Source organism: Cnephaeus nilssonii (genome assembly GCF_951640355.1).
Source record: "Cnephaeus nilssonii genome assembly, chromosome: 16".
Classification (NCBI taxonomy): domain Eukaryota; kingdom Metazoa; phylum Chordata; class Mammalia; order Chiroptera; family Vespertilionidae; genus Cnephaeus; species Cnephaeus nilssonii.
The window spans coordinates 20825857-20853023 of NC_137087.1; the positions used below are offsets into that span (position 1 = coordinate 20825857).

Below are 27167 nucleotides of genomic sequence, written 5' to 3' on the forward strand. Positions count from 1 at the left end.
AAAGTGCACAGCTTGGGGTCGGAGGGTCTCAGGGAAGCCCAGCTCCTGCTGGGAGGCTCTGGGATCTCTGGGTCACCCAAGTGGTTTCCAGTCTCAGTGGGTGACAGGAGTTTAGCAGGTTGTTTTAAAGTTTCATTCATCTTTCTCGAAGCCAGCATCCCAGAGCCAGCAGGTTTCCCATCAGGATTCTGGGTTCTACCCCAGACCCAGGGAATCAGGCCACCGGGAGGGGCGCAGACAGGAACTTGCATTTTGAACAAGCATCCCCCAAGCCTGTAGGCCTGCTGCTGAGAGACTGGCTACCACCTGGCTCCTCCGAGCGGTCCTGGAGCCAGCAGCATGGGCATCACCTGGGAGCTCGTTAGGAAGGCGGAGTCTCAGGCGCCACCCGGCCCTTGTTAACAAGATCCCAGGTGACCCCACCTTGAAAAGCACTGCTCTATCTCCCTGGACTCAGTCGACTTTCAGAGCCCTCCAGCCCCTCTCCCACCTCCTAAAGCAGTGGTCGGCAAATATCAACAAATAAAAAAGTAGTCAACAGAGCCAAATATCAACAGTACAACGATTGAAATTTCTTTTGAGAGCCGAAAACTGACTTCTGCGCATGGGCCACGAAGTTTCAATTGCACTGTACGTGCGCGCCCGCACGTGGAAGAGCCACACTCAAGGGGCCAAAGAGCCGCATGTGGCTTGCGAGCCGCGGTTTGCTGACCACTGTCCTAAAGGATCCCCCTGAAAAATGTTTTGCTCAGGAGGGCTTTTATTTCACAATAAGGGACAGGCTCATGGTGCCGAGGTCTGTATGCCCGACAGAAGGTCCAGGGGGAGAAGTTTCCACGAATGGATCAAGGCAAACCTTTCATCGGTAACGGTGCTCGGTGAGTGATGGGGACCAGGAGGGCAGAACAGGACCGTACATTTAAGGAGGAAGAGATTGCGCTTGAGGGAGAAGCAGGAGGGGAAGAGGGAGCTGGGAGAGAAACTGGGTCCAGCCCTGCCCGCCGGGGGTTTTCATGCTGTGGCTGCAAGGGGCTCAGCTCCCAGGGAGATGGTTTGGGGAAGTTTGCTTTTCTCCCTGGTTTACTTTCCAAGGATTTGGTGTCTAGGGAATCCCCATGGGCAGAGTCCAAGACATGATTGCCAATGACTAAGAGGACCCCTTCAATGAACTAACCACACTTATTTATATAGATTTGTATTTTTATATATCTTAAAAATTAAAAAAAAAATAAAACTGATTTCAGAGAGGGAAAAGAAGAGGGAGATAGAAACATCAATGACGAGAAAGAATCATTGATCAGTTGCCTCCTGCACGTCCTCTACTGGGGGATCAAGTCTGCAACCCGGGCCTGTGCCCTGACCGGAATTGAACTGTGACCTCCTGGTTCAACCCACTGAGCAACACTGGCCTGGCTCTCTCTCTCTCTCTCTCTCTCTCTCTCTCTCTCTCTCTATATATATATATATATATATATACATACTAGAGGCCCAGTGCATGATTGAATCATGCACGTGTAGGGTCCCCTACACGCTTTCGCTTTTCGCGGTGGAGCTGGATGCCTGTCCACTGGTGCCGGAGCAGACAGGCACCCAGCTCCCACGCTTTTGATGGTCCGCGGCCGCTGAGGGGGGCTACCCTGCTGTTGAGAGGCGCTGCCACGGACACCTGGCTGCCCTGCTGTTGAGAGGCGCAGCTGGGTGTCCGCGGCAGGCCCCCTCAGCGGCCGCGGATCTGGCCGTTGAGAGGCGCAGGGGGCGGGAGTCCTGCCCCCTGCGCCTCTCAACAGCAGGGTAGCCCCCCTCAGTGGCAGCGGATCCGTGCCTCTCAATGGCCAGATAGGCCACCCCGAGTCCCGCCCCCCAGCCTCCCGCTGCCCAATCGTGGGCGTAGCGGAGTGATGGTAATTTACATGTTACTCTATTATTAGATAGGATATATATATATATATATATATATATATATATATATATATATTTTAAAGTATCCTTGAAATTGTGAAGTATATCTTCTGTTTACGACATAAGAGTACAAGAACAAAAACGAAGTAAAAATTTCCCAAATACATAAAGAACCCATGCAGCAAAACTCTCATCTCTTAGTAAAAAAAGTAATTTTAACAACCAATATGGGAAACGATTTCCTACGGACCCACTGTAGACAGAGAGCCACCTCTGTAAAGGGGCAGGATTAGAATGTTGGCTTCGTGGAACCCACTGAAGATGCCTCTGATGCTCTGGTCAACGCTGTGTATGGACACTGAGTCACAGTCTCATACCCCGGAGAACCGATGGGTAATGGGACTTTATGTAAAGTGAAGACCCCCTTTTACAAAACGAACAGCAACCCCCATCCTCCTGTAGACTCTCTTCTTTGGGACCCGAGATTCTCACGCATTGCATCTCCCTACGCAAGACACAGCTTTTTCAGGGCCGGGCTGGAAAAGCCACTCTCCCGTGCTGCTCACCTGTCCGTCTTATGCCCCTTCCTCTCCCCTAAAGCCTGCGGAAACTGGTTAGCAGGCAGGCACGCCGCCACCCAGCTGCCACCCACAGTAGCCTTGAGACAGCACCCCTGCCAGCCTGTGTGAGGGGGGCCGAGCGGACGGTGCAATCTGGGGGCGGGTTACCTGCCCTCGGGGTCACATTACCTGCCAGGTACTCGATGACGGCCGCCATGTACACGGGAGCACCCACGCTGATCCGGTACTTGAATGTCCCTTTCTTCAGGTAACGCATCAGCCTCCCCACCGGGAAGATGACACCGGCCCTGGCTGAACGGGACAGCTTGGACATTTTCTTCTTCCCGCTCCGGCCCGACATCTTGCCTCAGTTTCCCTCTCAGCTTGCTGATACAGTGGCTTCCTGGCGCTAGCACAAGGCTGAAAAGGAAAGAAACCAGGGTGAGGAAGGGTGGCTGGAGAGCATCTTGGGAACAGTGAGCGGTCCTAGAGCACTACGTGACGTGCCTGACGGTCCTGGGAGGTGGCTGAGCCTGGCTGCCACCGCAGGGTGCTGCAGGCAGGCAGCGGGGCGTGGGGTCTTGGCAGGCCGTCGGCAGGCCCACCCACAAACCTCTCCCCACCCCATCAAGCCAGCCCAACCTCAATACGAGAGGCCAAAGACTCTGTCACTAGGGAGAGGCCATGGCCTTTCAGTCAGCGAATAATGGTTTCCAAAGATGTCCACTTCATCACCCCAGAACCATTTGCGATGTGTAGCCTTATATGGCAAAAGGGACCCTGCAGATGTGATGAAGTTCAGGGTCCTGAGCTGGGGAGCCTATCCTGGATTGTCTGGGCGGCTCTAATGTAATTGCAAAGGTCCTTCCAAAAGGGAGGCAGGAGATGAGAGTGAGGAGCAATATGAAGGAAGGAAACGAATTCTCCCCTCAGAGCCTCCAGAAAGGACCAGACCTGCCGATGCCATTTTATTTTAATGTTTTTTAAAAATTTTTTTATTGATTTCAGAGAGGAAGAGAGAGGAAGAGAGAGAAACATCAATGATGAGAAAGAATCATTGATCTTTGTGTATTTCAGGAAGCTATTTTTGTGTGAAGATAAAACAATTCTATGCTTCTGAAAGAGTCTCTAAAAGGCTAACACTAACTCGGAGAATTGTAATAGAGCTTAACTTGTGGGTCGAGGGAGTACTGTGACCAAAAAATAGAATATAATTCAGAATAAATAAAAGAATTAATAAAAAAAAAGTAAAGGTAAAAATCATGAACAACAAAAAGACATCAAATACATACCTACCAACAAGTGAACCTAAAAATCAAGTGAATAAAAAAAATCTGAAGAACAGAATGGACTGGTGAATATAATAGAATCAGGGACATAGAAAGGGAGGCGACAGACAATTCTCAGGGGGAAGGGGGTGTGAGGGGTGCAGGAAGAGATTGGACAAAAATCTTACACCTATGGATGAAGACAGTGGTGGGGGGTAAGGGTATGGGGTGGGGAATCAGGTGGAGGGGAGGTATGCGGGGGGGGGGGAAGAGGAACACCTGTAATAATCTGAACAATAAAGATTTATTATAAAAAAAGAATAAAGAATTAAAGAATTAATTAATTTTCTTAAGTATGAGAAAGAATCATTGATCAGCTGCCTCCTGTGCGCCCCCTGCTGGGGATGGAGCCCGCAACCCGGGCATGTGCCCTTGATGGGAATTGAACCCGGGACCCTTCAGTCCAAAGGCCAATGCTGTATCCAATGAGCCCAGCCGGCTGAGGCTGCTGGTGCCATTATAGCCCAGTATAAGGACTTCTGACTTCCAGACTGTGAGTCAGTCTGTTTTGTTTTAAGCCACTAAATTTGAGGATGATTTGTTATAGCAGCAATAACAAAACTAACATATTCCTCTTTTCTCTGATTTGCTTCTGCCTATTTTAATACATAGTACTTTATTCATAGCCTTGACCTACAGCTCACGGCTGATTTCCAATAATTCTTAAAAACCGAAACATGCCAGAAGAGGCCACTTTATTGAACATGTTAATGCATAGTAACCAAACACCGCGAATTAAACGTGAGAATGCAGCCCAAGCTTCTGCTCCTTGGAATTTGGGGGAGAAACTTCAGAATCAGCAGGAAGAGGTGACTTCAATACAATGCCCCCAGACATGTGAATTTCAGGGAGCTATTTTTGTGTGAAGATAAAACAATTCTATGCTTCTGTAAGAGTCTCTAAAAGGCTAACACTAACTCAGAGAATTGTAATAGAGCTTAACTTGTTGGCCGAGGGAGTACTGTGACCAAAAAATAGAATATAATTCAGAATAAATAAAAGCAAATTATAAAGGGCAAGCAAGCAGGACCAAAGAAAAGAAGCCAGAAAACTTGTAGGAAATGTTTCAGCGAATCAAAGCGCTCTGCCCCAAAGGCAACACCATTCTATGTGGCCATTTCGTTTGGGGATGGACAATGAGAAAGTCAAAGCTAAGGTGAAATTGGTTCTACCTGTGGAGACAGCCATTTCACATTTTGGTTAGGTCAGCTTACTAACAGCCAAGATGGCAACGAAAAGGCCTAAGAAAGTGGCCAAGAATACAGTATGATGGAAGAAAGCTCTAAATGAATGCATGGCTAGTGTGAAAGCTACAAAACTGGGATTTATTTAATCCAGATGGAAGAATGAACATAGTGTTCAATTTTCTAAAGTATCTGATTGCTCTGTTATGACTGAGGAGTTTTATATGAAACTATGGAATTAGCAACAAACCCCATTCTCAACACCCTCCCATCCCCAAGTTAAAGGATGCGAGTTTGAGGCATATTATTACATACCTCACATACATTAATTTCAAATGCATCTGTGTATTTACTAGGTTCCCCCTATATGTGTCATTTTGCCACCAAAAGATGTAGGTATTCATTCTAAAAAGAGCAGTCAGTCTTAGATTATTATCCCTTTCACAGTAAGACGCGGCAATAAAATAATATCACCATTTTTAGAGCTACACTGTCCGTGCTTCGGCTGTTCAAGGCTGCTAACTCTCAGAAGTAGACTTATAGATAGACTAGAGGCCCAGTGCACGAAATTAGTGCACTTTGGGGGTGTGTCTCTCAGCCTGGCCTGCACCCTCTTGCAGTCCGGGAGCCCTTGGGGGATGTCCAACTGATGGCTTAGGCCCGCTCCCCTAAACCATCAGTTGGGAGATCCTTAGCGCTGCTGTGGAGGCAGGAGAGGCTCCTGCCACCACTGCACTCACCAGCCATGAGCCACTCACCAGCCATGGCTGAGTGGCACTCCCCCTGACCACCAGCGGGCAGCTCCTGCATTCAGGCTCGATCCCCAGTAGGGGGCGTGCAGGAGGCAGCAGATCAATGATTCTCTCTTCATCATTGATTCTTCTCTCTCCCTCTCCTTCCTCTTAAAAAAAACACACACAACAACAACAACAAAAAACCCACAAAAGAAAAAACACCACCAAAAACAAGAAAATGAGTTCTGGAATGTAAAGAGCCTGTGCATGTTCATAACAATGTGTTAGTACTGGTGGCTCCACTAAGCCAATTTTGTGCTCTTTCTAGTTACTGGTAAGTGGAGGGAGGGGAAGGATTAGTAGGTCTGGTTGCCAAGGAACCACCTAAAAAGTGCATCCCAGGGTGGACATGCCCTGTGGATAGGTGCATGCTGGCTGGTCACATCTCTCCTGCCAACAGAGAACCATGCACAGAGGACAAAGGCCACAAGGGCAGGACCTCCCTCCTTCTCTTTCATTTTTCTCAAATGAAAATGGCCAGAGAGTGAGTAGGTGTGCAGGATAAGGCGAGGGGCTTTCCCAATGCCAGTCAAGAGGAGTCACACACATCCTTAACAACTGGGAATTAGGACCAGCAACAGAAGAACAGGTGACATCTGGGGATTGATGCCAGAAACACTCATGACTATAAAACAGTCAAGTAAGGAAAACCAGGGTTAGATCAAATAGACAAACATATCAGCTGGATATTTATAACATGTAGGGGTCACCCCAAGCACAGCGTGTATAACAAGACTCTTTCTTTGGCTCCCAGACTCTCCTCTATGTTAGGGCCTCAAGACTGAGTGAAGATGCAGCTCCATTTGAAGTCTAAGTGTGACACTGACTGTTGCCTGTGCTTTTAATGCATTAAAAAAAAAACTGATTTTTGGAGAGGGAAGGGGAAAGGAAGAGAGAGAAACACTGAACGGCTGCCTCCTGCATGCCCCCTACTGGGGATCGAGCCTGAAACCTGAGCATGTGCTCTGGCCAGGAATCAAACTGGCAACCTTTGGTGCATGGGACGACACACAACCGAGCCACACCAGCCAGGGCTGTTGTATGTAGTTTAATAGACCTGGAGAGTTCTTTGTACCTGGGGAGCCCATCTTTTCAGACATTGTGCTGAGTTAAAGCAACCAGGCTCTTAACTCCTAGGACCCAAGGGCTGGGAGGTCCCCGTAATTGTAAAAACTGGACCATATAACAGAATCCCTGGGGAAGCAGGGAGGATGCTGGAGGGAGCTGACATATCCCGCCTACTGGATCCCACAGATGAAAGGAAGTGTTTGCCTCCTCGCCTCCCAGAACTCCTTGAGAGAAGACCCTGATTTCTGAAGACCGCTCCCCCCCCCCCCTCAAGGCCTGAACTGGACTCTGCTTGGAATTGTAAGAAATTATAATCTCTGGCTTCCTTCTTTTCTAAGTCACTCTTTCCCCAGACTCTATCCTTTCTTGGGAGGTCATGTGACAAAAACTTGATCTGCTTCCTGTGAATTTGAATCTTTGAAGGGCTATCCACCTAAAGAGAAAAGAACTATTGCAGTGCGAAATTTCTTTCTATCCGACTTCCCTTTCCATCCAAACATTAATATTTCAATGTTTACATTTATTTACCTTCTGCTCTGCAGCAAGTTTTACTCTAATTAAGCAAAGCTTAAGGACTCTAGTTCATTATGTTTGTTTTCATGTTTGAAAAATAGGGTCTTTGCGTGGTTACAGGCACTATGTGGGCCCCCCTGGAGGCCCCGTGGCCATGCTTGGGTGGCTCCATCCTCCAGGCTACTTTGGGCTTCTTAGGAGAAATTGGGAATAAGATCAGAAAAATACAACCTAGATCTGCAATATAGCTGTCCTTTCATATCTGAGGGACCAAGAATACCAAGTTTTGTAATTACTTGCCAAGTGAATGGGAGAGTTTGAAACATGTTAACAGTGGGGGACAGGAAAATAAAACTCAAAATTCAGGGAAGGAAGGGGGAAAGGCAGTGCTGACTGCTCAGTCCCTTTCACCTCCAAGAGTACAGCAGTTGGAAGAACAAGACTGGTTTTGTGTGTGCTGGGGAAGGCGACATAGTCAAACTCCATTGTTTTAGGATTTATTTCTATGGTTGGTTTTAAGCCCATAAAGACACCGATGAGTTTGACTTTACAGATATCACAAGGGTAAATATTAAACTGTAGCACTGACTCAGACATGGACAATAAACTCACAACAGTCTATAACTACTGTATTTTATTGATTTTATGTTTTTTTAAAACATTCTACTATTTCTAGAAATCAGTATGAATCTTGTAATCTATGACATCATAGATTCAAATGAAAGTATTTATGGAGACTTTATTATTAAAAATATGTTTATTAATTTCAGAGAGAAAGGAAGAGAGAAACATCAATGATGGGAATCATTGATCTATTGCCTCCTGCATGCCCCCTCCTGGAGATTGAGCCTATAACCTGGGCATGTGTCCTGACAGGGAATCAAACCAAGACCTCCTGGTTCATAGGTCTATGCTCAACTACTGAGCCACACTGGCCAGGCTATGGAGCATTTATTTATTTATTTATTTAATCCTTATCTGAGGATTTTTTTCCATTGATTTTTTTTCTATTTTTTTTAAGGGTGGAAGAGAGAGGAAAAGACAGAAATATTGATGTGAGAGAAATACATCAATTGGTTGCCTCCTGCATGTGCCCTGACCAGGGCCTGGGCCGTAGAGGAGCATGCAACTGAGGTACATGCCCTTGACCAGAATTGAACCTGGGACTCTTGGGTCCACAGGCTGATGCTCTTATCTACTGAGCCAAACCGGCTAGGGCTGGAGCACTTATTAAACAAGAAACTACATTAGATATTGTAGAATATACATGGCCCTTGTCCTCAAATGTTTTCCAATAAAGTTTCACAATTTCAAATAGATGAGAGGGACACAGTTCCCAAACTGTGTGCCAAGGCACCCTGAGACTCATCAGCGAGTGTTTAAGCTTTCAAAGAAAAATACATTGATACTCAACCTCTGTTGAACCCCACAACTACCAGTTCGCAGTGGTTCTACCAGTGGTTTGTGGTAGTTTGCATTATCTTCCTTTTGATGATGCCATATCTTTGTAAAGCTGAGCTTTTGGCTGCCACTCTGATTAAGAGCAAGTGTCAGGTGAAAATCAACATGGAACAGAAAATGAGAGTGGCAGGGTCCAATCTGATCCTCAGGTTTGAGAAACTGAGGTGTCCAATGGGTGCACACATCCTATTTGTAATTCATTATGGTTATTTAAGAATGGAATAAAAATATTCTTTTTTTTCTTCTAGTTCATGTGTTAATATTGTTTTAAACTGCTACTAAATTGTGAAGACATATGTACTTATTAAGTTGTTTGGACGTAATCACTGAATAAACAGAACTAATAGGCATTTCTTTTGGCCTAGGAGCTCCCAGAAATGACTCAGACATTTTGTCCTCTGCGGACTGAGAAAGTTTGGAAGCTTCTTTATTAGTGCCCACCAACAACAAACTAAAACATATAATTATGACTTGCTTCAGGTCACCCTGAAGCAAGGAAAACAACAAGTTATTTAAATTTTTGAGTGTATTTTATCTTTAAATCTAAGTAATATTTGCACATAACAAAGTGAATAAAAAAGGAAAAGAAATGCATAAAATAAAAAGCAACCATTTCTCACTTTACTCTTTCTACCCCAATCTCACTTCCAGAGGCCATTTCATGTAACAATTTTTAATTTTAGTTCTGGTGGTTACCTCCAAAACTGTTTATACCTCTTCTTCCTGATTTAGTTTCACTTTTGGAGTGTCTATCAATGCTAAGGATGAAAACTTAACTCCCTTTCCTCCTCCCTTTTCCAGTTGTTGACAGTATGTTTTCATTTTTTACATCTCCCGCTGATTACCTTGGAAATGTCAAATAATACACTTCAATCTCTATTTCCGACTCCACCAACTGGAGGTATAATCTCCTGAGTCATTGTTACAGAAGATGCGGACGTGTGTGCCCTTAATCTTTCTCTGGTCCACTCCTCTCTACCTCCTTATTTCTATCTCTCTCTAATATACCTTTTTTTAAAAAATATATTTTTTATTGGTTTCAGACAAGGAGAGATAGAAACATCAATGATGAGAGAGAATCATTGGTCGGCTGTCTCCTGCACACCCCGTAGTGGTGTGCAACCTAGGCATGTGCCCTGACCAGGAATTGAACCATGACCTCCTGGTTCATAGATCAATGCTCAACCACTGAGCCACGCCAGCTGGGCTGTCTTCTATACTTTTGATTGTTCATAACATTTATATTTTGTTCTGTAATCACAATGAAATCTTCATTTTTGTCTCTAGGTTTAATTTGGAAATTAAATGCCCATAAGCAGCACGTACATGATTAGGACTTTGTAAGTACTGCGCCCTTCAGAAGGGAGTGGGGTACTAGCCTCGCATTTCCTCCTCTGTGGTCCAACTCTAGGGCTCTTGCGTCTCAGTATCAAGAAGTGGATTCTCTTTGTATCACATAATCTCACTCATATGTGGAAACCATAGTAAACTGATGAACAGAGTGGACCCAGAGACATGGAGCATGGGACAGAGTGCGGAATCTCTGAGGAAAGGCAGGGGAGGGTGGGTGGGTGGGATGTAATCAACCAAGGACCTTGTATGCATATATATGCATGGCCCGTGGACACAGACAGTGGGATGGTGAGGGCTTGGGTGGGGGCGGGCTGGAGAGGGTCAATGGGGGAAAAAGGGGACATATGTAATACTTTCAACAATAAATAATTATTAAAAATTTGTGGGTGGAGATATGAACAGAAAACATGTCCCAACTGATGGCAATGTGTTGCATCAGAAAGCATTGAGCTTCTACGAAGACGTCAGCAAGGGTATTAATGTGTAGGGAAACAGAGTACAGGGTCCTTGAATAATGTCGTCTCATTCAAAGTCATTTCACTGTTAACGCTGATGAGAAAAAAATCAATTCCCAGCCCTGGGCCCCTGTCTGTGTGGAGTTTGCACTTTCTCCCCATTTTTACATGGATTTCCTCAGGGAACTCTGGTTTCTTCCTACATCCCCAAGATGGGCACGTGGGGTGAACTGGCGTATCTAAGCTGTCCCGGTGTGAGCGAGTGGGGTGTGACGCGTCCTGTGATGGCAGGTGCCTGCCTTGTGCCCCTGAGCGACCGGGACAGGCTCTGCCACCTGCAATCCTGAACTGGAATAAGGGGGTTGGAAAACAATCTTGTTTTCACTCATTTTTCTTAAATATCTATAGAGCTCACATTCTTATTTCAATTTTTAATATTAGAAGTGTTTTGGGCCATTGTTTAGAAGTTGGTGATGTTTTTGTGACTAGAAAGATGCCGTGGGAACTTAACTCTTGTTTGTATCAAGTAGCCTGCGGTGGGATTGGTTTCATCTCACCCTTAAAGTTGCAGTTTCCAAGAACCTATCGATGATGTGATGTGGGACCTGCTATATATATAGGGTTCAGTGCTGTCTGCGGTGTCAGGCCTCTGCTGTGCCTAAACATGTATCTTCTGTTGATAAGAGGGGACTGCGGTGGTTCTGTTTACACACGAGCCAGAAGCCCTGGGTCGGTGAGCAGTGAACGATGCTCCTGGGGGAAACAGGGTTCGGTTGCTATGGGCCTCTGGTCACAACTTCCTCATCAATGGATCGATACATAACCTTGTTTTACGTGTGTTTCTATACACAGACACCTTATTTAATAAGGATTATTGATTCATTAACATTGAACTCGGGCCTGAGCAAACCTTACCTCACACGTGTTTTCTCCCAGCCCTGCTGTGCTCAGGAGCCTACACAGCTCGTCAGCACGACACCAGGGGCCATTTTAAACAGCGAGATCACCAACACAAAGCACAAAACTGTGCAAAACGTGACACCTAAGTGAACCATGACAGGACACTAGTTTACAGTGTGAGAGACGAAACAGGAAGGCGGAGAGCGCGGCCTTGTCCGGCCTCAGCTGGGAAGGTGCGCGATGGACGGCTCCGGTGTGGCTGCTCTGTGCACATCCCTGAGTGACAGCAAAGGCCCCGGGGCGGCGTATTGACTTGGGGGTTACAAACACAGTTTATTGAGTAGGTGGGATGTGAGACTATGGAACCCGTGAATAATGAGGATCAAATGCACTTTCTTTGTTCTTGTTGACAAAAGAGAAATGTGCCTTTACCGTATCACCCAGCTTCTCAAGCACATTGTTCTTTGGGGACCACTTTCTTCCCCGGGACATTTATCCGGACGCCCTCTGCCCTCTGGCCGTGTGGAATGGTTGTCCTGCCCTGCGGTCCTCGGGGAACTGTCTTCCCTGCTCAGCCCTGTCCCAGGACCGCCTCTGTCTGGGCTTTCTCCGTGGGGTCCTTGGCATCCACGTCATGAGACAGCCCAGAGAAGTCAACTTCGCTTTCTGACAAAATGGAGCTGTTTTTATGGAATGACCTTTGGATTGTAGTTTGGTGGGGTATATAATTTTTAGCATCAAAATCATATTGTTTCAACCCTGTGAAGCCACTGATCCATTGCTTTTAGTATCCTGCATTATAGAGAAGTTTGGTGCCCTCCCCCCAAGCTTCCAGATCTTCTTCTTCTTCTTTTTTTAAAATTTATCTTTATTGTTGGAAGTATTACAGATATCCTCTTTTTCCTCCCGTTGGCCCCTCCCCCCTTCACTACTGTCTGTGTCCATGGGTTTTGCATGTAAGTTTTTTGGTTAATCTCCGCTCCTGCCCCCCCTCCCCCGACCCCCACTCCCCTCTGAGATTCGTCAGCCTATTCCATACTTTCATGTCTCTGGATCTGTTTTGTTAGTCAGTTTATTTTGTTCATTATATTCCACCTATAAGTGAGATCATGTGATACTTGTCTTTCTCTGACTGGCTTATTTCATAATTAGCATAATACTCTTCAGGTCCCTCCATGCTGTCTCAAAGGGTAAGAGATCCTTCTGTTTCACAGCTGTATAGCATTCCATTGTGTAAATGGACCACAGCTTTTTCACCCACTCAGATTTTCTCTTTACGTTTATCACTGCACAAGGATATGTCTAGGTGTGGGTCCTCCCCACCTCATTCATCCTGCTCAGCACTTGGCCATAAGCCTGTTTAATTTGAAGATTCACTTCTTTCGTAACTCCTGAAACTTTCTGTTTTTGTATTTATTTTCCTGCATCTTAAAAAAATAATTTTATTGATTTCAGAGAGGAAGGGAGAGGGAGAGAGACATAGAAACATCAATGGTGAGAGAGAATCATTGATCGGCTGCCTCCTGCATGCCCCGAATCGGGGATTGAGCCTGAAACCTAAGCATGTATCCTGACTGGGAATCAAACTGTGGTCTCCTGGTTCATAGGTCGACGCCCAACCATTGAGCCACACCGGCCAGGCTCCCTCATTTCTTGATTCCTCTCACCTCTCTCTTTACTTATCTCTCTGGGATGCCTGTATGGCAGATGTTGGATCTTCTGGATTGTTTATTGAAATCTCATACTTTTCCTTCTACCTTTTCAGTCCTTTGAATATCTAATTTGGGTAATCATATGATTAATTTCCAAGAACTCTTTGTTGTTCTTTGTTCCACTTCCATAGCATCCTATTCTTTTATGAATGCACCATATCTTCCAATCTCACTGAAACTAGTTATGTTATCTTCTGTTCTCGAAATCATTTTATCCAGTCAGTTGTCCTATTTATTCTCATCTTTCTCTTTCATCTTGGCTTTCCTTAAACGTCTGGTGATCTCTGGTCGTGCATGCATATTTAAGAATGAAAGACAAGGTTATCACCGGCAGAGAGAAAAGCTCTCCTCAGCTACTGTTGGGTAGGCAGGTTCCTGTGTGGGACCTCTGGGTGCTTTCACAGGACATGCCAACGAGCAGGCGTCACCTTAGAGTGACCTATTAGTTGGAACCGAGAGCCCCCGAATGCCAGAATGGGGAGCTTTCCTTTGTGGGGCCATATCCATCGTAGAAATTCTAGACCTGCTCTATAGTTGTCCAATTTCTTTAGAGGGGAAACCTCAGATTGTTAGTTTGGGGGATAAATGTCAGTCATGCCAGATTGTCAGAAACTCAACTAGGAGTAGGGGAGGGAGAGAGGCCAATTCACCTGGCTGCTCTGCAGACAGATCTTCAATGACTCCCCATTTTCCACCCTGCCCAACCTCCGTGCAGCGCCTCCTGCTTTCATTCTTAGTTGTGGCTTCCCTGTGATAGTGTCTACATGGTCCTGTGCACTTCCAGTCTTCCACAAATGTGTTGAAATCTCCCATCTGCTGATGACGAACACCAGTTCCTGCTCCCTTTTAAAGTATTTATTTTCTTTGTGCTTCTTTACCATTAATATTATTTTTTTTGAGGGCGGGCTCTAGAGATGGGAAGCACGTGTGTTCAGTCCATCATTTTTGAACTGGAAACGGAAAGTGTCATTTTAATTTAACATCTTAACAAACATCATTTGGGAATTAGCCTAGAAATGAGTATGCTGGCAAAGAGAAAACGCTCAACTGTTTTATAATTGAGTAATAATGTCATATTAAGAAATTTAGATCACTTTCATTACCAGGTGAGTCACTGGAAACTAATTGGTCTTGAGATAATTGAGGAATATAAAATTTTGTATCAAGAGATTATGTAAGACTCATTAATATAATAGAATCAAATTCAGTGTCTCTGTATTTGTCTGATTATAGCGTATGGTATTACTGTAAACAATATTTAAAATTATACTGTAATGCCATAAGGGAGGAGAGAAAAGAAAGCAAAACTCTTAAGCATTTGCCATGATTGAATGAATTGCTGTTGGTGGGAAACAGCATGAAAAGACAAAACAGTCTGGCTTCTTTAGACCCATATTTTCTTTTAATTTCAATAAATTCTTTCTCAAGCATAAAGAGCTGATAAAGAGTAAACTATTTTTTTAAACCTCTTATACAACTTCTTGAAATTTTTATTCGATCTTAACTGATGAGAAATGTGACAAATCCTAGCCAATCAGCAAGATGGTTCGTTAGAAGTTGCCAGCAATCTTGATTTAAATGACCATTTTTCTGCCGTCAAGCTTCTGCTTTTATTTATTTACTAGAGGCACCGGTGCCCGAAATTCGTGCACGGGTAGGGTCCCTAGGCCTGGCTGGCAGTCAGGGCCAATCTGTGGGGTGATTGGCGGGGCCCCCGCTGGCACCCACCTTGGCTGGCCTGAGGCCTGCGGGCTGGGGGCAGCTCCTGCATTGAGCATCTGGCCCCTGGTGGTCAGTGCGTGTCATAGCCACCGGTCGTTCTGCTTTTCGGTCAATTTGCATATTAGGCTTTTATTATATAGGATTACGCTTTGATTGGTGAATGGCCTACCAGATGACTGGACACTTAGCATATTAGGCTTTTATTATATAGGATTTATTTATTTATTATTGTTATTTTAAAATGTTTTTTTTATCGATTTCAGAAAGAGAGAGGGAGAGAGATAGAAACATCGATGAGAGAGAAACATCGATTGGTTGCCTTCTGCATGTGCCCTGACCTGGAATCCAACCAGCAACCTTCCGGTGCACAGGATGATGCTCAACCAGCTGAGCCACAATGGTCTGGCTGCAAAGCAGCTTTAAAAAAAAAGAGAGAGCAGACAGTCACTTGAGACTGAGAGCCGTGATTACAGGCCAGCGAGTCACAGGTGCGGTTTAGCTGGGCTGATGGCCCACCTTGACAAAGGACCTGGAACTATAAGACCACGATTTTAAAGCTCTCTTTGAGATCATTCTCTTCAGAAGTAAACAAATCTAAGGCTTTCATATATACATTATCTTAAATCTGGAAATAACAGGTCTTATAGCTTTTTAATGATATAATTTAAAAAGAACTTTACTGCTTTCTGAAATGTATACGAACATGAAATTCATAGTGTCATCCCCAATGGATTCGTGTACTGTTTTAAAATTGTTGAAATTTATTCATTTTTAGTCCCCATGACATTTCCCTAATCTGTATAATATTGTGCTTCAGAATATTTTATATTGTAAATATTTATGAAAAAATGAAGTAGACACTGCAATGAAGCATCTTTACTCTTGTCAGTTGAAAGTTATCCTTAGGGAGAATAAAATGAGATGAAATAAAACTAGGTAAGACATAAGGGAATTCAATATAAACATATTCACTATATGTAGAAATATATTTTTAAAGGGTATGAAAAAAATCTCTTAGCCTCGCAATTAATAGAATTCTAATATATTTTGGTGTGTTACCCTAAGTGCTGTATTAAAATGATAGTTTGTTAGTATTATTTTGTAGCTATAAAAGCCATTCTCAGTAATACTAGCTAAATCACTTGCTCTATTACATTTCCATTTATGAACTCCAAGGGCAAATCATTATTGCGCAAGTAATCCTTTTCAAACCATTTTCTTCCAAGGCCACCTTTAAGTGAATGAGAACAGTCAATAATTTTATCGTCATATCTGTTAAAGCACATTAACAATTTATAATGTAAAGAGCTCTATCAAATGCAATTTCATCAAAATGACATGAGGATCAAATTAACCAAATTAACCATCCATGAACGTTAGAACCAAGCATTAACCCAATTTATTTAAATTATACCATTGGATTACAAATCATTCCCTTTTTAAAAAGTATTTCAAGTCATGTCCTGGAATAATCTAGCAGGAAGCTCAACTCCCGACACATTCTTTCTAATACAGAGGCAGAGAATGTGTGGCTATCTTGGGCCTTTAGAGGGGAGGGGCATTCTAGAGGCAGCACAGCGTAGGATGGGAGCCTATGATATGGGGTGGATTTAGGCTATCTGTGGCTACTGCAGTATGCAGTGACTTTATTTTTAATTTTTATTTTGTTTTATTTTTTTGCTTTGTGTGTGTGTGTGTGTGTGTGTTTTGCAGTGACTTTAACACTTGTTGTCTTTGTTGGTGTGTTGTTGTTTCTTAAGAGAAAAGTACAAGTTGTTGATATATATTGTTTCCTTTTTATTAGCCTTATAGTATTTTCTAATCTATCCTACATAATAAAATGGTAATATGTAAATTACCATCACTCCGCTACGCCCACGATGGGGCCAGCAGGAGGCGCAGGGGGCGGGACTCAGGGTGGCCGGGGTAGCTGATTGGGCCAGCAGGACGCTGAGCTTGCGGCACCACTGGCGCCGCGAGCTCAGTGTCTGTGTCATGGCTGCGCCGGAGGCTTTCGGAAGGCCTGGTGCACCGGCGGACAGCTGGCCAGCTCCCCCGCGATCAAAAGCCAAAGCGGGGGAGCTGGCTGGCTGTCTGCTCCGGCACAAGGCCTTTCGAAAGCCTCCGCCGCCCCGGAGGCTTTCGGAAGGCCTGGTGCACCGGCGGACAGCCAGCCCGCTGGTGCACCAGGTGCATGATTAAATCATGCACTGGGCCTCTAGTATATATATAAAAGCCTAATATGCTAAGTATCCGACCCAGCGGTTGACCTCTCGACCAGTCGCTATGATGCACACTGACCACCAGGGGGCAGATGCTCCAACTGGTAAATTAGCTTGCTGCTGGGGTCTGGCTGATCAGGACTGTGCGAGACAGGCCAGACACGCCCTGGAGCCAACCTCCTGCGGTCCCTCCCCAGCCTCTAAAATATCTCTTCTAATTAATTTCCTTTCAATGTGCACGAATTCATGCACCGGGCCTCTAGTATTAGTATAAATATATTTGGCTACTTATGGTACTAGCTGGATGAGAAATGACTGTATAAAAATAACTTTAGTGCCCCTTGAATCTGAGTTATAGTAATGCATCCCAGAAGAAAATGAACGGGTTTGCCTTCCTGAATCTATTTATTCATGGAAAACAAAATAAGGACAAAACCCTTCACTAGGTCCAGCCTGGTCTCTTGTCTTTTTGCTTTTTGGGAATTGGCAAATAGGAACTGTGAGCAACCTATTTTCTTAAAATCAAAGTTTCATATTAACAGCGAGGTTTATTGTTCTAAACAGCGGCCTGTCTCGCTTCTCTGAGCTAAGAGGAGCTTCTCAGGTGGGATGAGGGGATCTGGGAGCTCCCTTTGGGGGTGAGAGTGTGAGTACCAGTACCAGGCAGCAGTCCAGAGACAAGCATGATTGCTGGGCAACTGAGTATATGGGGGGGTGGGGGAGGGGGCGTGGGACCAGTTTGGGTTCTCAAAGCTACAACATACTGTGCTCTAAGCAGAGCCAGCTGCCCCTTTCTTCATCCCTCCGCCTGCCTGCTCCTCCCTACCCTGCTTTCCTTACTGTCAGTCCTCAGGCAGTGGGTGCACTGTGGAGACAAGTGGCTGGGGGACGTGGCTTCAGTTGCACTGTTTTATGCTAGTGACAGGCAGCGCAGCTCCTGGTCATGGCCGTGTGAGTCCTCAAGAGCCTCTGGGCCCTGGCTCACTGAATCAGCTGCACCAAGCAACCACTAGCCATCCCACGCCATTTCACCTGTGAGTGGAACTGGTTAGACGTCTAGGGGGCATCGTGGTGCGGGAATGGAAGGTGCCATGGACCAGAGCGGAGATGTGTGGGAGGGGGAAGGGGTCCAGTTCTCTATTGACCAGCAAATCAGCTGATTTTTCAGAACTTCCCTTTTGCTCAAACAAAACCTTCCCGGAGCTCTAATTAATCAAGCAGATGGAAGGAAGGGGACTGTGCTGGTTGGAGCTGGGAGGTGCCTGGGAACCTCAGTGGCTTGGTCCCCACATTTCCTGCCTTGGGTCTCTGAGGAACTCTGAGCTCTGCAGAGCTGCACCTGACAACCGCTGCACCAGCTGACCTCGGAGGGCCTTTCCAACCTGAAAAATGATGCTTTTCTAGGAAGATGCTCAAAATGTCACTCCTCCTGACCCCCCATCTGTAACCTACATTCATAGAGATGGAACAACCGGGTAGAATTCAGTCCCATCCAGGTGAGCTTTCCTTTGAAGTCACTATTTCATCACCCACGATAACCAGGGAAAAGGAAAACTGGGCCTGAAAACTGCTTTATTTTGTTACGGGACTGCTTCTTCTCCACCTGGAGACAATGATCTCCACTGTTTACTACACAGCAGCTGGGGGGACAATCCACGTTAATAGCAAGGGGGCCACACTTGCGTTCAAAGAATTTCTGGAAGACCGATCGATTTGGAAGTTTAGCACTCTGGTGGCGAACCCAGTGAATTATCATCTGATCTAAAAGTTTATGTTCTTATTTTATAAGCTGCTGGAATTCACCTTTTTGTGGTCCACCACCACTATTTAATTTTACTGAGCAATGAAGGCAGGACAAAACCCCAGTTACATAATTCTGTGTACATACTATTTGCAGGCCAGTAAACACACGGCCTGGGTTTTCCAGGGTAAGTTTGGTTTTATTTTTGTTATATTTTTGTCCTGTAGTCATGGAAACGCCCCAAATTTAGGCACCTAAACTATGCCATCAGGACTGCCTCTCATCCAGAAACAACCCCTGAATATTGGCTCAGACCGTGTGTTGCGATTTTGGGCTAAACAATATGGTGGCTGCAGCTAATTCTCCTGACATCCTCAGCTGAAGTAAACGTCCCTGTACCGAGCCTGGTGGCCCTGCCCATATTTGCACACACACTTCTGTCACAGCGAGAGGATTCTGACTTGAAGTACTTACTCTATTCCAAGTCCAAATTGGCAATGTCAGTCAAATAAATCGGGCAAAGTATGATGGATGGTGAGATGGATAAATGAACATTAAAGCCTTCAGAGAAACCACCAAATTTATCTTACTTAATACTTTGTGACAAGACGGTTTAAAGTACAGCGCTGTGTGGCTCAATCTGATGCTCTTTATCTTTCTTTTGGCATAGTCAGATAAAACAGATGCAAATAAGGAATTTTAAGATAAAAGTTTGCATAATATTAAACAGAATTTGAGAGTCACTGGAATGCTGGCTTGTTCCCCCCACATGGACGGAAGGACATAGGGCTGAGAAGTAAGGGTGCCAGGGCTGGAGTCCTAACTCCACTACCTACCAGTTGAGTGGTGGGTGACCTTGGGCACATTCTTAGCCTCTCTTCTGTAAAATGGCTATGACAGTATATACCTATAGGACTAGGTATTATTTAATAAGCATCTTATTTAGTACACTTAACCTTTTGCACTCGGATGTCAAGTGTGACTCGACACAGTTAGCATTAGAATAAAGGAATTGAGAAAAAAGCAATCGAGTGCAAAGGGTTAATAAGAATTAAATAGGTTAATACATGTAAAGTGGTTGGAACAGTACCTGGCAGGTAGCAGGCATTTAATAAACATTGGCTATTATGGCTTATTTCCACAAAATAAAGGTTTAGAGAATTATTTTTAGGGAATGCTAACATTGTCCCTCCATTTCACAAGCCACTACAGTAGACCCCCGAATGTCAGGGTTAGGGGTGCTGACCTCCCAGCACAGTCGAAAATCACATATAACTTTTACTCCCCCCCAAACTTAACTACTAATAGCCTACTGTTGACCGGAAGCCTTACTGATAACATAAGCAGTCGACTAACACGTTCTGTATGTTATATGTAGTATATACTATATTCTTACAATAAAGTAGGCGAGAGAAAAGAAAATTTTATTAGGAAAATTGTAAGGAAGTGAGACCAGAGCATTTTCTCAGACTGTGGAGCTCTTGCTTCCAGGCATGCCCTCTATGTGGCTCAAATAAACTCTTATAAAAATTCTCTACAGCTGTGGACATTCTTATGTCAACAGAGGAAATACGTTTACAGTATTTATTGAAAAAAAATTCTCATATAAGAGGATTCAAACCAGTATTGTTCAAGGGTCAAATGTACTATAATGTTATAGTGCTTGACATTGTGTGTATGAACACGAGACTTAAAACTCAGCAACATCTTTCTACACCACTGATCTTAGGGGTGGCGTAACGGGGTGATAATGCAGCTTTAACCCTAGAAAAGCTCGGGGAGACACATCATCTACTGAGAACGTCCATGACAGCGAATATTTTTGTTTTTCCCCAAGGCTGGGCACTGCTGGGCCCTTCCTCGTCTAATCCTATATTCCCCCAATTCCATCCGCCTGAGAATTCACAAGCATTGCAATGTTAGAATCCTAGGATTTCACAAGATCATAATCTAATATTGAAAGGGACTTGCGTGGTCAGTGGATTCCCTTCCTAATTTTAGCCACAATAAAAGGTGTGGCCTGGGAGGGGAGTGGTCATTAAGGACTCACACAGTCTGTGTGAGATCAGACGAGAACCAGCGCCCTAGGCCTGGGGCTGTTTTTCCTGTACTCTGCTGTGGTTTCACGCCCCCGTGGCACCCAGCATAGTTATGGACATAATCAACATTCAACAAATATTCCTTAAGTGAGTGAATGAATAAATGAAACCAGCCTTAAATATTTGTTTTAAAAGCAGTTTTGAGACTTTTTTTTTTAGGAAAATGAATTATCTTCTCAACCCTTATCTTTCTCTGCAGCCTAATTTCCAATATGTATCCCAGCGTGCATTCAAGAGGAAAAAAAACACACCCCATTCTCGTTTTCACTACATTTCTTAAAAACATATATATATATATTTAAATTGATTTCAGAAAGGAAGGGAAAGGGAGAGAGAGAGAAACATTAATGATGAGAGAGAAACATTGACTGGCTGCCTCACCCGGGCTTGTGCCCTGACCAGGAATCAAACCATGACCTCCTGGTTCATAGGTCCATGCCCAACCACTGAGCCACACCGTCCATTCCTTTTAAAAATCACCACCTTCCAATACCACTGTTAGAATTCTACTGGCTCATTCTTTTCTTCTAAATCTAATTTAAGACATCCATAGAATCATCGCCGTGCAAGAAATGGTGACCTGTTTACTTAGTTCACGCCTCCATCTGGACCTTAGAAGGGCAGAAATCAGCCTTGCAAGGGGATTTATATAAACCTGATGAAGAAAGAGGAGGAACAAGCTGGAGCTCTGAGTCTGCATCAGGCTTCCTTTGACCTGCCTTGTCCCTTGTCCCTCTCCTCACTGCATTCTCTATGAAGCCTAGTGCAAGCCCTCGCTTGCAGCCTAGAATTCTCTTCTCCCTTTCAAAATTGTTGGAGCATTTTATTTGTGACTTTTATTGCACATTATTAGTCCCTCTTAAGTTGTTAATTGTTATCCAACCAACTTATAAATTAATGCAAATTTTAATATTTTAATCATGGTTATGGGTGGATATCTACACTAATAAAAGAGAAAGATGCAAATTGACTGTACCTTCACGACGCCCTCCAGCCAATCAGGAGTGAGCATGCAAATCAACCCAACAAAGATGGCGGGTTAATTTGCATACACAGGCACCCAGCGGCCAGGGGTGGGGTGGGATGCTTGCGTCGTCACCATGGCGACGACACAGGTTTTCCGCACCACCCCAGCCATTCAGGGCCTCTGGGCAGCGTGGGAAGGCAGGGCCGGAGCGGAAAGAGGCGGCTCCGGGGCCAGAGCAAAGGTGATGCCGGCAGCCAGGGAAAGGAAGGCCCATTCTTGCAAGAATCTTTATGCATCAGGCTTCTAGTGAATAATAATATGACTAAATGCCTCCTTGACAAGTCCTCCAATTCTTGTCTCTGAGTGGGTATCTCGTTCTACACACTCCCTATCCATTTATGTATGCGTTTGTACTTATAGAAATGCATAGTTTTATTTTGTTTTTAAAATGGTACTATACAGTATGTATGGTTCTGCAATGTGGTTTTTTCATTAATACTATATGTCTTGGTGATCTTTCTGTCTCCGTATAGACAGACTTACTTCATTCTTTTTAACTGCTGCCTAATTTTCCGGAAGATAGATGTACCAGGTTACTTAGCCATTCCCTATCGTTGGCCATTAGATGTTTTCAATTTCAGAATTAGCAAAACTCTGCAATGAAAGGGAATTACAAAATCTGTGCTGGTGTGAGCCTGCTTCTCTAGGACACATACCAAGAAGTGGAAATGCTGGGTCCTAGAATGTGCACGTTATAAATTTTCATGGTGCCAAACTGCCCTTCAACTTAACTACACCAATTTACACACCTGTCAGCATTATATGAAGGACCAGTTTTCCCACCAGCTTGCCAATATTAATAACTTTTTACCTTGTTTTCCCTGCATATATATTTTATCTCCTGGGCTTGGGGTTGAAAACCCTGAGAGCAGACCCATGATGACTTCATATTTGCATATCTTCCCGTATTTCAGAGGTGTTTAGTAATTGGTGTTCAATAAATGCTTGTTGAAGGATCTCTAACCATAAGTTCTTTGCTCATCTCTGTGCAATACACACTTTTCAAAAAGCATTTACCAAGGTCGCATCTAACTTTGAGGCTATTTCTTAAGAATGAAAAACATTCTTAAGAAAGCTGGTGGAATTTTTGCACACACCTCCCTCTGAACAAGTTACAGACATCTTTCATTTAAAGTTGCCGAAGACAGGGTCCCCTCCTGCTTTGCTGGCAGGAGGCAGAGAAAACAGACCTGGTTTTCTCAGACAATAGATGGCAGGGTGTCCCACCCACTGGGAAAGAGCAGGCTAAAGGCGCCTTAGAATGCCTGGGAACTAGACAGAAGGCAGAGGATGAGGGAGTAAGGTCAGAATCCTGAAACATTCTGCATCCAAGGAAATAAATTCTTTTATAGAGTTTCAAAAGAGAGGAAACTATTAATAATGTCTAAAGCATGGCAATAAATGGATCCAGGTGAGGAGGAACTGTGACAGGGTAGGAAAACCTGGAGTGGAGAGTTGGGCATATTTTTAAAGGAAGTTTAGAGAGAGGAAAGAGAGGTTTTTAAAGGTGTGAATGACGGTGCGTTTGTTTGTTTGTTTGTTTGTTTGTTTCTATGATAATCTTGGGCTAAAACATTTTTAAAACTCCATGAGCGTGATTCCAAATGATGGCACTCCGAACATTACTTGGAAATACGAGTTTTCCAGAACGGTAAGAGGTTATCTTTCAATTACATATGAACGAATCGAGAATTATGAGTAGCTCAGTGTGTGTTTCACAAAGGAACTGGTTCTAGATGAGAAACAACATAAGCGAAGACATATTTCCGCTCTTAGGAATGTTTCTTTTTCTCTCACCAACTGCGCAGCCCAGCGAGGGTACAACTGCATCTCAGCGCAAACACAAATGCGCAAAGCGAGGAAAGCGTTTGTGATGGTGGACTGACTGCCTACCCCTCGGGTCCTGCGGTCTGGGGGGGCCCTGCTTTGAATTCCCTGCGCTGGACGGAGGCGGGAGCCCTCAGAGCCCCAGGGCTGTCGGAACACCAGGACGGCCTTTGCCGTCGGGCCTGCGAGGCGTCTGCACCCCTCACACACACGTGCACCCGCGCTTTGGTTTCTCAGCCCATGTCCCCTGGCCCTTGCCCTTTCGATGAGCTGTTACCGATACACCCCAATTCGTTTACCAATACACCCCAGCAGCGAACAGGCCTAAGTCAGGCCCATGGTGGCCCGTATCAGCGACGGGAAACTCCTGGAGGAGGGGCACGTGGCTCTCTGGGGCTCAATGCCCTTTTGGCCATTGTTGTGTGGAACAAAGAGGGCAGGAGCGCAGGGCGCCCCCACGAGGAGAGGCGGGAAAAGACACCACGGGCACGATGCAGCCGGCGGGCGAGGCTGGAAGTGGGGTGCGCACCTCCTGGAGAGCCGGCTGGGAGCCCGGGCGGCAGGCCGGTCCGCCCGCCGCGGGCCGCCCCCCCCGCCCCCCGCCCGCGATCGCACCGCAGCCACTTTACTTTTACCCCCCTTTCCTGATTATTATCATTTTTTCCCGCGCAAAGCCGGAATCCGGGGCTGCCCCAGCGAGCCGCGCAGGGGCCGCCATTTCCCGGGGAGAGCGCGTCGCGCGTCGGCACCGGGCGCCCCGGAAAGGGAACCGGAGGGGAGTGCCCGGCCCCGAGCCCTCCTCCGCGCCGGCCGGGCTCCCGGCTCCGGCGTCCTCGCCCCCCGGGCTCCGGCCCCTGCCCTCCGCCCGGCGCCCCCGCGCTCTTTCCATTGTCAGCCCGGGAAGCCGGCGCCCGGCCCGGCGCCCCCCGAGGCCCCCGAGCGGCCCTGCGGGCTCCCTCGGCCCCTGCGCAGCCCCCGGCCCCCCGCGCCGGCTGGGCGCCTCCCTCCTCCTCCTGCGCCCCAAACTCGGCATCCCCGGGAGCCGCCCGCTCCCGCCGCGTCCAGCCTCGCCCGGGGCCCGCCGCTGGACCCGCACCCCGCCTCCGCCCTCCCTCTTCGCCCACGATGCCCCGGCTCCTCACCGGCCGCAGGAATTTTACCGCTTCTTTGCCGCCCCCCCTCCCCCTTATTTCCTAAGGAAGCAAGTTGGGCAGCTTGATTTATAAATGTTTCTTTTTGCGGGGAGAGTCGACTATCCCGGGTGCACCCGCAGGGGCTGGGCAGCGGGGAGAGGCGGGGGGTTCTCCCGGGCCCCTGCACTGTTCCCGCGGCCGGTTTTGTTTCCAGACCCCGAAGACCCCCGAACAATAATGCCATCGCCATGGCGGGCTCACCTGGTGCTGCGCCGCCTGCTCCGGGCGCCGGTGCCCTCCGCGCGCCGCTCCCCGCGCGCAGGTTCGGCCCGCGCGGCGCCGGTGCGGGGCAGGACTCTTCGCCTTTCTTTAGGTTCTATCTGTGCGTGTCAATGGCGGCAAGCAGCAGTTCTCCGGGCCGCGGATCGTAGCGGGGGGAGGAGGAGGAGGGAGAAGGGATTGCTCCTTCTCCACATAACCACCTCTAGGAGGAGTTGCTCTGCCTCATCCCCCGCCAGCCCCAGCTCCGCGACGGGTCCAGGGCTTTCCGCGGGGCTTGATGAGCTATTGTCCTCCTGGAGCGTTAAGGATGGAAGCGCGCGGCCTCCGCGTCGCTGGCGGACCTGCTGGATGCTCCGAGGGCCACTGGCGAGGGCCAGGCTTTCCCCAGAGCTGGGCACCGGCGCTATGGTCGCGATCCAGAGTCTGCAGGACCCACCTCTGGTGGAAGAAGGTGTGGGCGATCGTGGGCAGCTCTGGGGGAAAGCCTGAGAAGATGAAAGCAAAAATTGCCACCTGCGATGGCCTCGTGTCCTTTCATCGTAACAAATACATTAACGTTTGTGCCCACCGCTGGGACGAGAGCACAGGGTGGCCACAGCCACAAGGACTGAGAATTTATGCCCACGCCTGTGGGCTTTTCATAAAGTAAGACTGATGTAGAATCCAGCGTGGCGTAATATTTGGAGCAGCAGATGTATGTTGTGGTGGTTATAACTGCATGGACATAATTTTTTAGTTCAGTTGCTTTACAGTCCGTTAATTTGTAATATTTCAACTCTTACTAAGATTAACACAAGGCTATTGTCCTAAGGACCAATTTTTATTAGTTTCTAGAAAATACGTTTTTGATGGCCGTGTGGTGGGCAGTATCGGGTGTGGTGATGGGATTAGTAGTTGGTCTGTTTCTTCTGGAAGCCAGTCTCTTCTTTGTAACCCGAGATGTTGGCCAGGGCTCTATGGCTCGAGGGGCGAGTCAAAGGAATTTGTTTAATTTCAGTGGGAAATGCTAACTTGCTATGGGCTACCCACACTTCCTCTGATTTTGTCCTGATGAAGGACTGTAAGAGGCAACATTTTTATTTGTCCACAAAGGAGAAACCCACGATTCTCTAAGCAGTGAGCAAATGTGTTTTAAAGCTTCTCCCATTTGGCAGTATTGTGTATATTTGTGTGTATTTGTGTATAATTGTGTATATTTGCCCCTATAAATTTATAAATGTTTAGGCAAGGGGGAATCTTGGGGTGACTGAGAGCCTGCAATTGCTTGAGTGGGAAGAACCCAGATGCCCACTGCCTTCTGGATTTATACCAGTTAATCAGGGCTGTTGACGTATTTAGTAGATAGCGCTTTGGACCACGTGCATTTTAAACAAGTGTCTGGGAAGTCAGCTGACTCACCCAAAGATCCTGGATGTATCGTGAAGGTGTAAGTAAACCTCTCACTGTTTAAATCTCATATGGTTTCTCAAACTCACCTGGACTCACTGGTCTCAGTTTAGTGAGGTTCCTGCACTCTTCTTCCTACTCTCTTTACCCTCTCTCTAGACGACTTCCCTGTCTTTGTCTTTGACCTGGTACTCTCTAGGTCAGAAATCTAGTTGGGATAAAGCCCTCTTTGCCCAAGACTTATAATTAAAGGGTTTCAAATGATCCCCTGGGCATCTCATAATGGTTTCAAGGTCCTCTTCCTATAGGAAGCGCCTACCTCCCTTCTTATAGAGATTTCTGGTGTCTACTTTTGATCAGCATTAGCCTCCAGGCCAACATTCAGGAGGGTTCAGGAGCCTTCTGGGAGTGCTGGAAAAATGATCCAATCAGCTAGGCTGACTGAGATATGATTTAATAATTTATCAATATATATTAGATTCACATTCTCCCTGTAACTTC

The 27167-nt window shown here is 46.0% G+C and overlaps 1 protein-coding gene across 2 annotated transcripts in view; it reads right to left on the minus strand.

Annotated features, from left to right (window-relative positions):
• The window catches only part of MACROH2A2 (macroH2A.2 histone), a 41947-nt gene extending 16414 nt beyond the window's left edge, over positions 1 to 25533 (minus strand). Inside the window, exons 1-2 of one of the 2 annotated variants that reach the window (XM_079793992.1) lie at positions 25260 to 25528; positions 2649 to 2879 (exon numbers count right to left, since the gene is read on the minus strand). In XM_079793992.1, coding sequence (XP_079650118.1) covers positions 2649 to 2820 — 172 coding nt within the window. In that variant the 5' untranslated portion in view covers positions 2821 to 2879; positions 25260 to 25528. Of the gene's footprint in view, positions 1 to 2648; positions 2880 to 25259 lie in introns of both variants that reach the window. The other variant, XM_079793991.1, reaches the window with a different exon arrangement.
• Positions 25534 to 27167: the final 1634 nt, after the last annotated feature.